This window comes from Diorhabda carinulata, chromosome 1 (assembly GCF_026250575.1).
Source record: "Diorhabda carinulata isolate Delta chromosome 1, icDioCari1.1, whole genome shotgun sequence".
NCBI lineage: Eukaryota > Metazoa > Arthropoda > Insecta > Coleoptera > Chrysomelidae > Diorhabda > Diorhabda carinulata.
In genome coordinates this window covers 28,683,065-28,701,203 of record NC_079460.1, presented here as the reverse complement: position 1 = coordinate 28,701,203, position 18,139 = coordinate 28,683,065, and the positions used below count along the sequence as shown (strand labels likewise).

General features: G+C 30.6%; 1 protein-coding gene across 3 annotated transcripts in view; it reads right to left on the bottom strand.

The window, feature by feature from the left end:
- Nucleotides 1-18,139, bottom strand: part of LOC130903800 (protein unc-79 homolog) — a 66,034-nt gene that overhangs the window by 23,078 nt on the left and 24,817 nt on the right. For 2 of the 3 annotated variants that reach the window (XM_057816168.1, XM_057816240.1), the window contains exons 13-18: nucleotides 13,473-13,628; nucleotides 10,695-10,809; nucleotides 9,746-10,067; nucleotides 6,943-7,282; nucleotides 2,254-2,455; nucleotides 1,965-2,156 (exon numbers count right to left, since the gene is read on the bottom strand). In XM_057816168.1, the coding sequence (XP_057672151.1) occupies nucleotides 1,965-2,156; nucleotides 2,254-2,455; nucleotides 6,943-7,282; nucleotides 9,746-10,067; nucleotides 10,695-10,809; nucleotides 13,473-13,628 (1,327 nt within the window). The remainder of the gene's footprint in view (nucleotides 1-1,964; nucleotides 2,157-2,253; nucleotides 2,456-6,942; nucleotides 7,283-9,745; nucleotides 10,068-10,694; nucleotides 10,810-13,472; nucleotides 13,629-18,139) is intronic. The other variant, XM_057816319.1, reaches the window with a different exon arrangement.

The window sequence follows — 18,139 nt, the reverse complement described above, 5'->3', positions numbered from 1 at the left end:
TAGTGTTTACCCTCTTGTGCTTGCTTTTTACATAAAAAACCGAGACGTACTACCAAGCGTCAAGACACGCACTTCAGGCGACCGTTATGCTATAACAAATTACTGACCAATGGTTTAGAGAAGAAGGTACACTTGTTACCACTATATCGCTGTATTCGAATCATTGGTGATTTTTCATATTATCTGCCATTAGTGTACCTTTTATGAAAGGACCCCTATCGTCAACAACATTATTTTGATTATATCCTAACCACTAATGAACTGCTTTATCTAAATGGACATCAACAACTACTTATTCAGCAAGACAACGTACGTCTATATGTTGCCCATAAAATTATGGAATTCTTCCCATACATGTGTGGGATATGATGGAGGGAGAGCGTCCAAATACTCGATGCCTAGACGAGTGTACAGGAGTGTAGTATACTTAAAACAAAAAGTAAATGTATTGCTTCTGTGTCACAACATCAGCAAAACTTGTTGTGTGGGATAAACCGAGATCCATGAAAAACTGGATATCAATTAACTCAAGGAAGGATCACTCTTTGAGAGATCTTTATCTATTTCACCGATCCTTATTTTAACTACACTAACTTGTCTTTAGGTTTCAATCAGATAAAACAGTGATTCCCAAAGTAATATAAGGTACGTATCAAGAAATATAAATAAAGGAACCTTAACAAACAATGGAAGTTAAATCATAGTATACGCAAACAACATGATCCTAATTATAAAAATGAGAAACATAGTGTAAAGTATGTTATGACTAACGTTTATCTCGATTAATAAATTGTGGACTGTATAACGTTCATTTTATTATCACAATAAATGATTTCAATAAACTTAACATGATAATGCAAATAAAAAAAAATAATGGTGTCTCTAGTTTTATATATTCACTACATGTGTTTGTTGTTGAGATATTTTGTGTCGACTCTCTCATCTTTTCTTGGTTATGGAGTGGGATGGACTTCTAACAGCGATGCGGCGTCACGTTGGCAAATATTTCTGATGGCTCAAACAAAGTATGTTAAAGAAACTGATAATAGAAGTACGAAAATATCTATAAGCTGTTAAGAATTGGTTATTTTTTTGGTGTTTTAATGATTGAATACTGAGCGGTAAGCAAATTCTTTTCACAGTTCCTTCAAAACTACAGCTACATTAAATCATTGAACTTGCTGGTCCTTTGAGAAACCTTCCTTTCCAAGAAGATATATTGACATATTCTTAAATCATTACAGAAAGCCTTCAGGTGTTATGTTCATGAAACATACAGTGAGGTTCTAAAGTGAGCTCTACGCAAATATGAATGTTTTGGTTCATATATTTCAAAATTGGTTCAATTTCAAACTCAATCAAATTTTTTTGTAGTATACATATCTTGGTTACTTAGTTTATGTTAGTTAATGAATTTTATTTTCAATGTAATATGTTTGTTTTTCTAAGTGGCACGAATTATAAGTTGAGGTAGGATACAACAAAGCTTAATGTTGTGGATCATTTTTCCATTCTAATAGTGAGGTATTTATTCTAAGTGCTAAAAGACGTGTGACATACTATTTGATACTTAACTGTTCGATATACCGCCTGGAAATACAAGAGATAAACGACGTATTAATCCTAAAATAATAACAGATTCAATTTCTTATTATATTATTACCTAATGTTAGATAATTACAACGCAAGCCACTTCAAAGTTAACATTCTGAAAATACTAGGAAGTATAATGTAACATATTTATTTAATCATTATAAATTTTCTAAAGATGTTTTCAAAAAGTGTTGACAACCATTACAAAAATAACAAGCTTTTCAGCTCAGATGTGTCGGAAACCAAGCAGAAGTAATTTTTGAAAAATTCTCAGAGAAGCTGAAGACAATGAGGCCAATTTACATAAACTCTTTTTAGCAAATAACTTAAAAGCTCAAGTTTTTCACAGATAAACTTTTATAAGCACCTACCTTTATTTTCATGTCTAGTTATTATTGATGCTGGTGCAGACATTGTTCTTTTATAAGGCCATTTCGTTCCAAAACTAGCGCTCAAAGTTTTTATTGAGCTTGTTGCACTCCCATCGCATTGCGAAAGAGCATCATGTGCCCTTTGAATTTTTCTTTGCAACGTTTCGCTGTTTGCATCAGAATTTCGCAAATCTACAACAATACAATGAGAAACATTAAAATACAACGTAACATTGGAGACATCGCCTGATTTTTGTATGAGCAATTATTGCGAATAATGTTACTTTACCTCTGAAATACGTGATTTCACCCGATTTTTCCAATGTTATTTGTGCTTCAATGAACAAAGTATCGAAACGGTTTAGAAAAAAATCCCAGGTTATAATTTTTCTTTCACTAAGCGAATTATGTAACTGGTACAACGATTGCAAGACCATCGGCCTGTCCACTATCACAGAATCAAACTGAGACTCCAAACACATAATCAAAGACTAAAATAGTGAATAACGTTAGATATTTTTTTCTCAAATAACACAAATTAAAAATTGTTAATTCACATGATGCTTCAAAAATACATGTCGGTGGTGTAGGATGGATAGACCCAATTTATTTTTTTGCAATATGAATTCAAACAAAAAATGCAGAAATTTGTAACTAAATTTTTTTAATTCCCTTAAAAATTTGTTTTGGTGATAACATACATAAAACTTCTATCACATTACGTACAATATGGGAATGCTGACCATATTGAAAGAATTTTTACTGGGCTTACATACATCATCAGTATCTTCGTCAGTGGTGTCACAATGGTAAAAAGATGATAAGATTGTTACAAATTCCATTTTTAGAAATATATGATACCCAAGTCATTTGATTGAAGCAGGGGTCTCCAAACTTACGGCCCGCGGAGAGCTAGCATATTTGAAAACTCCTTTTAGAGAACATATTTTTATAGCAAATGAAATTTAGTTTACTGAAGTATTTTAATTTTATGTTGAATAATTATTAATATGACATCTACATTGATATGGTCATGGGCTAACTACTCATAACATTGCTGTAGGCTTATTGTTATTGTTTTCGTGATAAGTTGGATAAAGAAACACAGAATTGTAATGAGTAAAGATATGTATAATATGCAGAAAATTTAACTTCAGTATATAATAATTAACAAATTATTGAAATGAATCCAACTAACATTTTATACATTTTAAGTAAAAACATAACTTATAACAAGCATAACGACATATGAAATACTAATGAGATTTTCCACTGACAATAGTTTGTAGTTGTGGTCTAATTTCACTTGTACCAATTATTAAAAGAGATTTAAGATGTTTATCAGTTAATTTAAATCAGTAAACATTTTGTGTAGGTGTTCTCACACAAATAAGCAGTACCAAAAACAGAAAACAGCCCACGAGTAAATTTATGCAAATTATCAAATTGTGTTAGTGGAAGACTCTTATAATATTCCAACAGAGATAAGTTTTGATATTTGTTCTTAATTATATCACTGCACTGTAGATCAATCATTTCCATTTAAAGTTCCGGGGTAGGGTTTTAATGTCCTTCTCAGGACACATTTCTTCGGCTACTGCACTTATGCATTCTTTGATCATTTCTCCATCGGTGAATGGTTTTCCACGTTTTGCAATTTCAAGAGCCACACGAAAGCTGGCACGAGTTGCAGCCTTTTGTCAGTTTTGTAAATGAAGATTGCTGCGATTTCAATCCGCGCATCATAGCTTTGAATTTTTCTGTCCGCAAACTTCCTGTATATTTTGAGTAATTTTGAAAATGTTTTGTTTCATAATGACGTTTAATGTTATATTCTTTGAGAAAGTTAGTGGACTCAATTACGAAATACTGATTGTTTCACTGATCTTTGAATTTTCTGCATTCACAATTAATTTTTCGGTTCTTTTCCATACTACTAAATCACACACAAAAGCAACAATTCAAATCAAAATACTGTTACAAAGATGTCTTAAACTTAAGCACGCACAAACACGTTTTAAGGAGGTACGCACTATTTTATTTCACAACAGTGTCATAGGAACTGACTTGTTGTGCCACTAGCCTTCTTATATATTCCAATTACTGTCATCTAAATGTGGGTGGAAGACACCAGAACGTTCTCGAACCAACGAGATTATTCTGTACGTGCTATTAGCGCCATCTGTTAGCGATAGAAGGTACTACCTATTTCCGCTTTTGTCCACCAGATGTCGTATCACGTTACTCCTCATGGTTGGTACGACCAATCTAGAAATTACAGATAATGACAGGAAAATTAATAATATGCAGTGTTGCCGTTTTGCGGACTTTAGTCCGATTTGCAGCCTTTTTTAAACGTTGCGTCCTTTTTCGGACTTTCTTTTTCATCAGTGGACTATTTCACTTTTTACCACCGGCAACAATGATAATATGGTTTTGGCCCTCGGAACTTACTAGAGTAATCAGTATGGCCCTAAGGCTGGATTAGAGAATGGAAACATGGACGGGTACTGTGGCCTGTTGGGATTAAGATTGTGCAATATCTCATTTCGCTGATAGTCTCATTGTGATTTTGTACTTCCGCAGCACACGTTTCAGTTTCATAGCTGATGAACCATGGTTATATTTCCTGAGGTAAAAACTGGCTGACGCATTTGCTCTAGTGTATCCGTTGTTGCATTATTCTGTTTTACAAACGCATCAAAGTTGAGCTTGTTGAAAGTTTTGGGTTATTACTTACTGAAAATCGGACATGAGCCGAAAGATTGTACAGTATTATTTATGTCCCAGCATTTAGAAGGACAACCTTGAGTTCTTAGGAGCATTAGTTAAGCCATAATCAATTAAGTCCTGTCAGATCCGATCCCACTGTTACGTGACTACCTATATTTTTCGATAAAATTGTTTGTTAGTTTTTTTTGGAGAATACATTGTATAAAGTAATTATTTTTTGTTTTATAAGTATTAAATTTTCTTTTTATCGTGAGGTTGGAGGATTAATTTAGAAGGTAAATAGACTTTTTAAATTGTCAACTAATAGAAATGATGTTAAAACATGTTATTTCAGTATATGTGCCAATACAAGTGTAGATAATATAAATATTTGGTCATGCAAAATGATCATTTGGATAAAGTTTATGGAGTAATAAGAAATATGAGAGCAATTGGATCATTACAGATATTTCAGAATGGAATGCTCATGTGATTTACATCTCATAAGATGTTCTTCCAGGACATGAGAGAAAATTTTGATATTGGCTATATTTGTACGCACAAACTAAACCAGGATGAATTAGTAAACTTTTTTCGCTAATTCGTTGTTGGGAACCTAATGAGCATTCAAGTCCTTTGGAAACTATTTATAGAATTAGGATGATATTGCAGGAAATTTAAAATCAAAACTGAACAGAAAAGAACCAGCTAATGAAGAATTTATTACACCATTCTAGAAACAGCTAAAATTCCAGAAGTATTTGAAGATGCATTGGAGTATATAGCTGGCCAGCAAGAAAATTCAAAGATATTTATCCTCATTTGGAAGATTTAGTTATAAGTTTAAAAATCAGCTATAAAATTCCTTCTTGGTTACAACTTTCTTTTAATGAGCCTACAAAACACTGGCTAGGAATACATATTTTAAATTACGTCACAAAGAAAGGCTTGGATCCATACAACATAATTTTTTTATTTTGTAAACTAGGGATAATAATTAGTATTAATAACTAGCAATCCCAAAAGAAAAAAGGGCATGAAGTGAAAAAACGTAACCAATACAATACATGATAGGGGTCTAAAAAAATTAAAGAATATTGTTACCTAATATGAATCTTGCAATAAAATGCAATAAGCTCTCTAAATAAACGATGACTGTTTCAATAAGTTTATTTTGTGATTTATTTCATTATTTCTGTAATAAAAACATCATTGATTGTTTATCTTATCAATTTTACAGCTTTTATTTTGAAAATTAAAATACAAGAGATAATTTTTCACAATTAAAATTTTTTATTTTGTGTATATTTTACATCAAAAACACAGCCTTTTAAAAGTCGTTTAGTGTTTCCACGATGATTTTTTTTATTAACTTACGTTTGAATTTATAAATTCACAAATGCAATTACAATTTTATAAATAAAGGGAAAAAAGCCAGAAAACTTAATAAATTGAAAGAAGAGCACCGAGCTAATAAGGTCCACTGATGATCTGTAAGCACTGTCCACTAGCTAAAGATTCGTAGAAACTAAGCAATCTTGATTAGGTTGATAGTCGTTACACTGATTGATCTCAAGTACACTTTACTCCTCAGACACTCAGTCGACTCTACGATCAAAGTCGGATCGAAAGTATGTATGATACATATGTTTCCCAGTCTTAAAAGGTATGTTAGCTGTGGTAATCCGCTCTACGCAATATCTACTAACGTAATGTTTAAATTAAAGGTCGACACGCATCGCTGGAATTGAATTTTACTCAAATAAAAACACAGAAACTTATCACTTGTTAGTGAAATGTTAATTTTCAAATTAATAGCATATTGAAAATAGGGCAAAAGTATATTGTACGCATTGTTTCAAGTATCTTAATTTGATTATAAACAGGGCTGGATTAATATTGGTACAGGAAAATTTTTTTGAACATGTCTGTGATCTTGTACAATTCAGAAAGATGGCAATAAATAACTTTTGTTTATTGGTTTATGTATTCGAAACATGAGAACTCTCACAAGAGAATAGTGGTTGTGAGAAAAAATGTTGTTAGTTCTTAGGTACTGTAAGGACTGAAAGAACGGTTCATATTGTCATAAGCAACATTAAAAATCACTTGGAGTAGTGGTTCCCAAGAATATTTAATAATTACCAATTGCAGAAAAACATTTTATTATTCATTTCTAGAAAATATCTTAATGAATGGTTTCAAACAATTTTAAAAGCTTAGCAAATGTAGTAATTGGTTTTTTGAGATTGATTTTAATAATTACCTTTATAGCAGAGTCATGAATGGTTCCTAAATACAGTGTAGCTCTTTGTGCTACACATACGTTGCTGTCATCCATACTGGAAATTAAATAACAGAAGGCATTAGCTAGAGCAGCTTGAAGTTGGTGGACATTTCGTAAAGGACTTGAGTTCATGAATCTTGTAATAACCGTTACCCTCTCAACAGCTGTAAATCTTACACACCAATTGGAGCTATGGAAAGCTTCTTGAATCACTCTCCAAAATACATCAGATCCAGCAGGTAATGTAATGCAATGAAGAAGTAAAGGTACTACAGCTTGACAAATGTGGGAGTGTTCAGAGTTGCACAGTTCCCAAAGACTGAAAACAGAATTAAGTATAATTCCACCGTTTAATCTTCGCACTAGACGTTCAGATTGTTCAAACTTTTAAAGCTTATTTGATATTACTGTTTCTCATTAAAAAATTCCAGGAGCTTAGTAATTTCTTTATGATCAGTTTTATATTGATTCGATTTCACTTTGAAGTATTGAGACGGATTCAAAGAGTACCATATATAATAAAGTTTAGAGTAATCAGAACCACGATCTAGTCAGTAGGTAATTCATTAAAAGTTAAACAGTACCAATGAAATCAATTTTACCATCTAAGAAAGTAAATGTTTGAAACTATTTACCACAATCAATTTTATTATCAATTACATTTCTGTAAATGTTATAATTTCAAACTTTTTTATTATTATCAAATTCAAAGTATGATCGATTGTCCGCAGAATTATGTTTCAATTCTTGAATATCGTTGAACATCTATTTCAGATCAGTGAATTCGTGTTAGCTACTTTGGTTTTAGCTTATTAACTGTTGGTCGAATTCCTAGCGAACCCAACTCAGTGGAAAAGCACCTCGCTTTTAACTCCTCACAAGAAAGCAAAAACGATGATAGATGACAGTAAGAGACATCATTTTGAATTATCATATATTGTATAAACAAAAGAAAAAAATTATTGGAAGGTATTAATGAAACCAGTTATTCGATTCGACATTCATGCCTAGAATACGTAAGAAAGTAATATAGGAAAGGACAAATCAAACATTTATTTTTTCCTCTCACATTCACAATAAAAACTAGAACAACAACAAATGAACAAATGAAATCTAAGGACTACTTTAACTTGTTCAAAAAATACCAACATCCATAATCAAAACGACAGAAATGTGGGAGGAGAGGCTGAGAGAATATCTCAATTCATAAAATCTCGATTGTTTTCGAATGATACTGTATCGACAAACTTCTTAAAACCCAGACATTTGATGTGAAATTACCGCCATTTCTCCCCGAATTGAATTAAATCGAATTATTTCTTGTATAATTAAACACTTGGTTGCATTAAAAAAGTAAATTTAATTTCAATGAAGTTGATTATTACGACTTTTGTTCGATTACAATGTGTGATCATTCCTGGCAAATGATTCTGACGAAATATTTGGTGGAAAAATATTTTTCAGATAAGGCTGAAGAATATGAAATTTATAAAATTGTAGATTTCGAGGGAATTGAAGACACTACATTCGATCAAAAACTATAAAAAATTGATTAATGATTTTAGAATAGAACTATAAATTTTGCTCAAATTGTCTTTTTAATAATTGATAACTGTTTTGTATATATGTATATAAACCATTTTTAAAAATTCTCTTCCATTATTTCAGATTTTTGTATTTTTATAAGTACATGTTTGTTTTTTGATATTCATGGTTTTTTTAATACAGTTCCATTTTTTTAACGTATTGATGACTTCTTAAACTATTTTCGAAATATTGATCCCTATATAAACAGCATCACAATTTAATATTAGAAGGATTTCTATATATCAGATGTCTTTCCTAAATAAACAGCATAAAAATTTAATATTAGAAGTATTACTATATATCATATTATTTTTTTATAAAAGGAGCCGTAACATACTACACAGTGGAACGAAATGCCAATTTTTAGGATATAGTTTTTTAAGTGTGGATACTAAAATAAATTTATTTTTAAGTTTATGGTATTATTTTTTACAATCCCAATAGATTTATTTCCGACGTTTTCCCTCAACATCCTCGGAAATACTGTGGTTTAAAGAAGTGCGGTAATGATAGTGATAGCCTTTTCTTTCGCAACTATGTCCTGCTTAGACTTTTTGATTACATTCTTTTTTAAAATTAGGTAATTAGGATATTCATGCAATTTAGTGGCAATTTTAGATTTAGTATTTTAATTTCATTTTAGACGCAAATAATAAATTCTTGATGCGATTATTATTTTGATGTTCAAATAGGCTCTAAAAGTGTATTACGTAGAGAGGAACAAGGCTAACACCATTTTATCAAAATTTCAGGTTACTTTTTTCGGTTCTCTTATGATCTCCGTTTCTATTTTATCGTCAGAAATGGTAGTTAAGAGAAAGTTCATTGTCTGTAATAATATTCTTTGAGGTTATAAGAACGACTAGTTTCACTGTGCGTCGTAAAATAGTAGTAGTAGTCGTAAAAATCAGGTACTTATTATCTCTTTTTCATTCGCGCATATGCAAGCTATGATGGTCGTCTTATATTTTTAAGCTATATTAAAACTATGCAAATTTGAAATAATACATTAATACATTAATGTTTAAAATTCCAAAATTAATGATAGGTTTGAGAATTTCTTATATTTAAAATATTCCTTTAATATGTTATCAAGAAAATCAAAATTGTAGAAATTTAACAGCTCTTGGGATTTCTGGTCGGAATGCTATTGAAATTATCATGATGTCGTTTGTCTATTCAAATTATTACTTACTTTTTGATAAGAAGATTCTCTTGGCACCAAATGAAAAATCCCCGATGTTCTTTCGAGGCTATTGTACAAGCGTCTCCGTGCAAAATCAAAACGTTTAAACATTGTAACATATAATATAAAATGTCCGGTTTATCTACTTTCGACAGCTCTTGTAACAACTGATTGAGATATTGTAAAGGTTGTGGCAGTTCTTCTACGCAAAACTTAAATTTGCCAATAGATGTTTGCCAGAAGTTATCGATGTCATCGCCTGAATCCGTTTCAACTGGTTCATCATTTTCACCAATCACTTGAGCTTTTACTATTTGTGCTTTAGCCATAGCTAAAACAATTAATTGGATAAATAAAGCTTATTTCTGAGGTTCTGTATTTGAACTAGTTATGATAAATTAGTAAATTTCAATCCAAATGAAGTCATTTAGAAAATAAAGTGAATAAAGTAAATAATTTCGGGTAATAACTTTCTGAAACACACACACACACACATTGAAATAATGAAACTCCTTAAATGAATGTATTCACATCAATATAAACTCATTAAAATGGTATTTGCAACAATTAAAATTTAAATTGTCAAAACCCACGAAGAGAGAGTGTTCATTGTCCTATAATTCAGGTTTCGCTACATTGTAGTTTTTCGCCTCAAAACTCTCAATAACTTTTATGCGAAATAAAAATTCAGTTTTCTAGATTTCTTGACACTGTATTAGTTTCGTGGCAATTTTAACTAGCTTGAGACATTTTTGGTCAACCCGCTGCTGCATCTGATCACTTGGCGTTTGCAGACGAATTCAATTTCTTGTCCAGTCAAACTGGGCGAACGACTGACTTCTATTATTATTTATGCATCCAAAATATTGTTTTAATTCGTTTTTCAAATTAGGTAATTTCCAAAACATATATAAAGAATTAATTTGATAACAATATGTGAGTAGGTATAATTACTTACCTACATCTGATTCTGACAAAGTTATAGCCCTTGCCATACCTGCAGGTACTCGTTCAACCGGTATTATGGGTAGATCAAGTTGTTCTGAGACCGTTTCCACGGTTGCAGTCATTATCTAAAAATTACTAGAATGTTATAAGTAATTTATCCAAATTTTGATAATGCCATACTTCTTTGAATTTTTAAGACATCTACTAAACTTAGCTTTAATCCAAAACTATTATAGCGATTCATAATCAACACAGAGGCTGTAAAATTATGATATATGATACGATATAACAATAAAATTGAGAATTCAAATATAAAATAGACTCAAAAAAACCTTGTTCTATTAATAATTTATGAAATGTCAAATTGAACCGGTGGCATATTGAGGGCGAATGCTTTTTGGCCTACTTATGTTCAAGAACCGTTATTGATGTTGCTGTATCGATTGCAAAGCATTGTCTCAATAAAAGGAAAGATTTTTTTATTGATTACATTGGTAATATTTTCCTTATACACTTCTAAAAAATTATAACATGATCTTTTAGTTTTGGAAGTGTAAGTATATAACAGACTATTCCACAATTGATAGAGATAACTTCAAATTATGATAGATGTTACAAGCCACACAGAGAGTGAAAATAGGAAAAATTTCGGGATATCCTATCTAAAACGATCAAGTACGTATATGAGGGTGTGTGCTAAAGCCTTTACTGTTTATCATAGTAACAGAAGACGATGATGATGATGTGTAAAGAAAGTTGTAAGAGCGTAATAATTAGAAAATGGAATATAAATGACATACACTATTAGAATTCCTAATCGCCAATGATATGATGGTAATTTACGAATCTGAAGACAGGGTACAACATAATCTAGATATATACCAGAGCTGAAGAAAATGGATGTATGGAGGCAATATGTACAATAGAAAAATGAATAATTGTAAATTGAATTCTAATGATATAGTTATATATCGGGTTTTTAATATAGTACATTTATGGGTAACCGGATATTGATTGAATAAAATAAATCTGCTACATAGGATCAAAGAATTATAACAGTAGCTAAGGAGCCTCCAAAATCCAATCTTCTAATTGCTTAGAAAATACGTAATCCGTGGTTGATTACTGATCTCTCTGGTGCACAGACGGTTGGAAGTTAGCGCAACTTAGACTGGGCATTTCTAGACCAAAATGCAAACAAATATGCTCAGGAGTGTTTGAATAGAAACCTCTAAAACATACATATACATTTTTTCAGATAGCCGAGCGGCCTTGAAGGTCCTGAAAGCTATTGGATGTACATCCAAACTAGTGTGGGAGTATATATAAATTCTAAAAGCACTAGCTAACTCTACTGTGGCCTCACGATATGCTACATCAATAACGAACTGAGCGAATGGCTGAAGGATCAGATGGAGTCTTACATGAGAAACCCTCCAGGCGGAAGAAAATCTAAATGATTCATAACCATATCAGCTAAAAGTCTGAAGAACTTCTCGTGATAACCAGGAATGACATGAAACTGATGATTAGAAAACAGTGAGTAAAATATTATATTATTTGTTATTAATTATATGATAGAAAACAAAAAGAAGTTGAAGTTGGACTTTACTAAAAACATATATATATATATATATATATATATATATATATATATATATATATATATATATATATATATATATATAAGCATACGGTAAAAAATATTTGTACTAAAGTAGCCAAAACAAGACCGTGGAAAGTGTTTTGCGATTTCTTAGATGGTCGCCAAGAGGCGAAAACGTTGTCTTAAACTTAGTGATTGTTCAATGGGTTCTATTAAGTAAATAAGACCAAAAATATGTATGTTTTTGAAGTTCAGCTTTTCTCGAGTAATTTTTGTGAGGTATCTAACAAAAGTGATGTGAAGTATATAAATTTTTAGAATAAATAACTGTAATTTCTAAACTAAACACGAAGAAACTTAGTCTTGTTGGAAACAGTATTGATTGTTCAACTAAAAGCATCTTATCTGCGAAACATACAATTCTCAGTATTACTGCTAGAGCGCGGATTTCGATGTAAGAACAGGGAATTGAAAATCCTCTAGAAAATATCGCATCATTTTAAAGACATTCAAAATATTCCGCAATCATATCGTCAGCATCGTCATTTGAAAAAGTCATTTAAACAATTTTAAAGCCTTACTAGTGTTTCTAGTTAACAGTAATTATTGATAAGTTGATTATTAGGCATTTGCTTTTCCTCTATGGTTTACTTTCATATTCTGCCTATCTTGCATTTGCTTTTATTATTCAAAAAATATAAAATTACAAAAATACAATACCATACTAAGAATTATTCATATCACGGTAAGATGGGTTTGATGAAAAAATAAATGACTTTTCCGTTCTGTGAATTACCACTACCTCTTCAACTTATTAGATACGTCTTAAATATTGAGCAAAAATCACTTGAACAAAGCTTAATTAATATTATGAGAATAGAATCAAGGAACCTTTGTAATTTCCCAGTAGTCCTTAAATCCGGAGGATAACTACTGGCGTTCTATCAAGTATTTCAATGTTGTAAATAATTGTAACGTAAATAAGTGTACGAAGGACAATTTTATAGTAATAGAAAATAGTAATTTTAGTAATGAAATAATTAAGTAGTTAATCAATAACAAATCTGATTTCTATTTTAATTTTCTCATAATAATATTGTGTGGTAAATATCTAAATTCAAAGAAATTATGGGAGAACTCAAGCCAATGATTTGTTGGTTTGAGTTTTAATACTCCTCGTACAGAACACACGTGTGGCATGTGTACTATAACTCCTCCTACTGAATGGGCTTCTGGTATTGACATGGTGATTACAGCATCCGTTTTGGTTTCTTTCTTGTCGCATTCCGGCGGACTTTTTCTGCTATGTACGTCTTCATAATTTTCTTCTAGAGGAGGCTAAAACAGTTTCATAATAACTAGATTTTGGAATTGTTTTGAAAATTTAAACCAACTGATAATACTCAAAAATTGTGCATTAAAAATTCATCGCGGCACAATAAAATCATTGGTAAATGCCAAAATTTTGTTCAAGATAAATGTAGTGGGCTCGCTCAAGAGTCAAAATTTTAAATAATCTTCGTGTATTGTTTATGTTTTATTATTTAACCAATAGGTATAAAACAATAGTAATAGCAGGACAATGAAGCTTACGTGAATTTAAGGTGATGTAATAACCGACTGTTCAATAAGTTCTGTCGTTCGTATCAAGTGTGTTACTTTAGTTTTCTCAAAGAAGTAATACGTTTTCGTCAAGTTTCTTGTAGACTGGTGGAATAGGTATCGTGCAGTAACAATATTATTATTTTTGAAGTAGCAGCAAAAATGTGCTAAAGGAGAACATTTTGGTACTATTGCAGACAGGGCCACGCTAAAAGAGATGAAAAAAGCCTATTCCGAAAAGAGTCTTTAAAAGTATATTGCTAGCCAAGGACAGTGCTTTGAAGATTAACGCAAATTTTACTTTTTCTTTTTCCTTTGTTTTTATTAGAATAACTCGTGTTTTTATTTCAATGCACAATTTGTTTGAGAAGTATTTTATTCAGTTAATTTATAATATAACAATCCAGCATTTTCGTGAAATTTATGAAAATGCTAAGAATTTTGTTCAAATAATCAATTTCTTGATAATAGTAGTAAATTAGAAAATGAATGTTTAATGTTTAAGTAAAAAAGCAATTACTCCCTCAGATTTACGTTATACCTTGTTTAAAATTGCACTTCTTTACGTTATAGAAACTAAGAGGCCGGCAACCATGGCATATGATCTCTATTATATGCTTTCATTATAAATTCAACTTAGCTACTGCATATAAAATACAAATTGAAGTACTCGGAATAAAAGTGAGGCAACCTTTTGTTTTTTCTTTGTTGAGGTGTAGTGCAACATCAAAGGTGAAATTCAGGGAGTAGTTGTATTTGAAAAACTACTTTCAATAATCTTTAAAAATATGTACTTGATCTGTAAAATAATGAGTTCTAAATCTACATATATAATAAAATCCTCGTCATGTCAATGCTTTCTAGTCGAAATAATATTCCCATTCCATCAAAATTTCATGAAATGCTTTATAATAAAATTTAACTTGATTCAACCAAACTTGCCTCAGTATAAATGCGTGAAAAGTGATAAAGCATAAGTAATATGATACATTATGTTTACAGGATGTAATAATTTCGTTTTTTTTTTTGAAAAATATTCCATATGTTGACATGTGTACATGCATATACTATATACATCTAGGCATCAACAAAGCAAGTAGTCGATGCCTGCTTGTGGCACTTAGTTCCAAGCAGACATCTTTCGTGGATTAACTGTGTCAGAGAGTGTGGAGGCTGGTACGAACTAGACAGTCTCATGCGTTGGGTAAGAGACACCTTTTTCCAAAAAATCTATTCGATGATACTTATCTGTGTTAATGCTGAATGGAATTTGAATATTAATCTTCAATGTTTATTATATTAGTAATAATTACTTGTGAGCTCCTTCTACTTCTTCACAGTAAAATATCCTATTGTGAAACTCTTATATTTTATTTCAAATTTATCTAGAGTAATAGCTCCACATGTTGTTTTAAAATATTGATCTTATCAATTCCGGTGGCATATATTTACGATCATTCATCTAGATTCTAATATTTCAAGAATAGGCAATTCTATTGTATTTTGCAATTTATCAAGTTTTTCGTGCCAGTTAAATTAGTATTTACTAGTGCAATGTTTTCTAGGGTGACTGCCGAAACATTCATCTTTTCGCAAATCTGAATTTTCGCAAAATGTTCTTCACGATGCTTTTGAGGATTTGCTATACTCCAATACTGTATGATTTTACAGGTAGACGCATCTTGAGTTATTAAAGAAGTATTATTACTTCAGCCAGTACCCCTATCTTTTTACTAATCAGAAATTTATATTCTACTATATACCAGGGGTATTGCCTCTGATATATCATCAAAAATGCGTGTTGCTGCATGAATATTTCGCCTAGTTTCACCAAGTATAGGATCGCTACTACCTCCATCATCTGTTGCACATTCATTTTGCTTCTTGGAGCACTTAAATTTTTAGTTTACAACAGTATAATAAATTATTGAATGCATACAAATTATAATAAACAAAAACTGAAAATGTTCGAAAAACATTACACAAGTTATATGAAGAAAAATCTAGATTATTCTCAAAATTAAGACGTAAAAAGATTATATGTATCATGTATCAGTATTTATTTTAATATAAAATATGATTACTGTAAACAACTTAGCAATGAATTGTAGTTACTTCGCTTGTAAAATTAATTCTTTTCATTCAACTTTGTGTAACTATTGTAATTTTGAATTCAATAAACTTTTAAAAACATATTTTCGGACATCGAAAATATAATTTACACATTATTAAATTTATAAAAACTTGTACAATTACAAAGACGTCAAATTAGGGAGAATTGCGAAAACTGATTCGACAACAATCCAAAGACTGGATTTTAAATGTTTTTGATAACTAATATAACTCATTACGGCAATTACGACGAAACACTTTTTTAAACAACTTTATTAACACAAAAAACGATAAAATATTAACTGAACAAAAGTTACAATCAAAATCTGGATTCAAAATTTAAATCTAATTATATATAATGGAATAAATGCTGATTTTACTATGATTATTTAATTATTTAATTTAATTTTTTGCTGCTAGCCAATACTACTATAAACACAAACGAAATAAGAATCATTGAATCGTTAGTAGAGAAATTAGAACCCTTTAATATTTAGTTGTTCAAATTTCAATGGTTTATGTATAATAGTTAAAAATAATTATTGTAAAAATAATATTAGAAACTAACAATCTGTAGGTACTTTGTTTACGAATATTGGAAAGGGCTATCTGATTAAAAACATAAAATGTTAATATTTCAGTTAATGTAATATTTCGGCTACTCTTGGTAGACTTGCTAAAAAAAGACAGAAAAAACACTGTGGTCTCGTCATTAATTTGATGGGAGCTTAATGAGGATTTTATTATATAATATTTGTTTGTAGCTAATGAATAAATATGAAGTATTTTGAATGAATGTCAATCAAAAAAGCCAAATTCGTAGATATATAAATATATTTTCAATATTACCAAAATATCCTTGTATAATTGTGTTAATGTTGAGTGAGGTAATAGCATGAGCATGGCCACACTTACATGTATTCAAGCGCGAAAAAAATATTTTTTAACGTTTGATGAACTGCTTAAAACAAATAAGCAAAATGCTTGTGTAAAGCAAATAAAAAACACATGTTCCTCATACTAAGCCACTAAATGTGACATACTATACTGCTTAGATTCGAAATCTTGAAAAAATTTCCTATTTAAGCTTCCTGTTTATTCATTATAAAACCTAAAATTATGAAGGAATGAACAAATGACATTAATATCAGTTTTTATGTGATATGAAAACTCATCATTCCTCACAATTATAAGTAGATCCATGACAAATACAATTGAATCGTGAAATCAATAATTAACTGTTTTAGTTATGTCATTATGAAATTGACACATCATTGGGATAATTTATTGTTAATTAGTTATGAAAGGAAAAATGGAAGTATTCTGGGAATGGAAGCCACAAAAAAATATTTATTGTCACTGTTTTGTGTGAATTTTAGCAAATATATTCTTAATTATTGCCAATACTAATCACAAGATGAATATTTTTGAATCGTTGGCAACATAATTTATGAAACATACTTTACACCGCCACTACACCAATGCTAATACTCTTCCACTATCTGATAAGATTACTATATGGCAGTGTCTTGATAATTTATCTTTGACATTACTCCTAAATTTTAATTTTCAATAATGATATTGTAAGGTTTTCTTATCTATTTACAATTTACCCTGATTGGTGGGATAAATTTAAGCACACTGTCTCACTACTAATTTATTTACACTCTACTAGTATTTGACTAATTTGTGTTGTAAATGCACTATTGACTAAATACTAATTTATCTTCACTGTTCACTCAGAATTCTACACGTATTGATCTGCATGATCTTTCCCCATTGTTCTATTAGACAGGGGCGGCTTGGAGTTCGACTAAGTGTGATTTCGTAACAGTATTGTGTTACTTCCAAAACGTTTCTTCACACTCATGTGAACGAATAATTCAATTACTGAAAACGGATGCGTTTAACTTATAACTTATATAGCATATGTTTCAAGTTTGAAGACGCCACGTTGTTTGGTAGCCATCAATAGTGAACGTTTACAGTGAGAAAAAATTAGTCATCGTTATGTGATACAATTTTATTTGAAAGGCATTAGCCCAACCAATATAAAAGCTGAATTAGATTGTACTCTAGGTGAGATTTTGTTAGGCCGTACAACTTGCCAAGACCAGCAGCAAAGTGGTCGACCA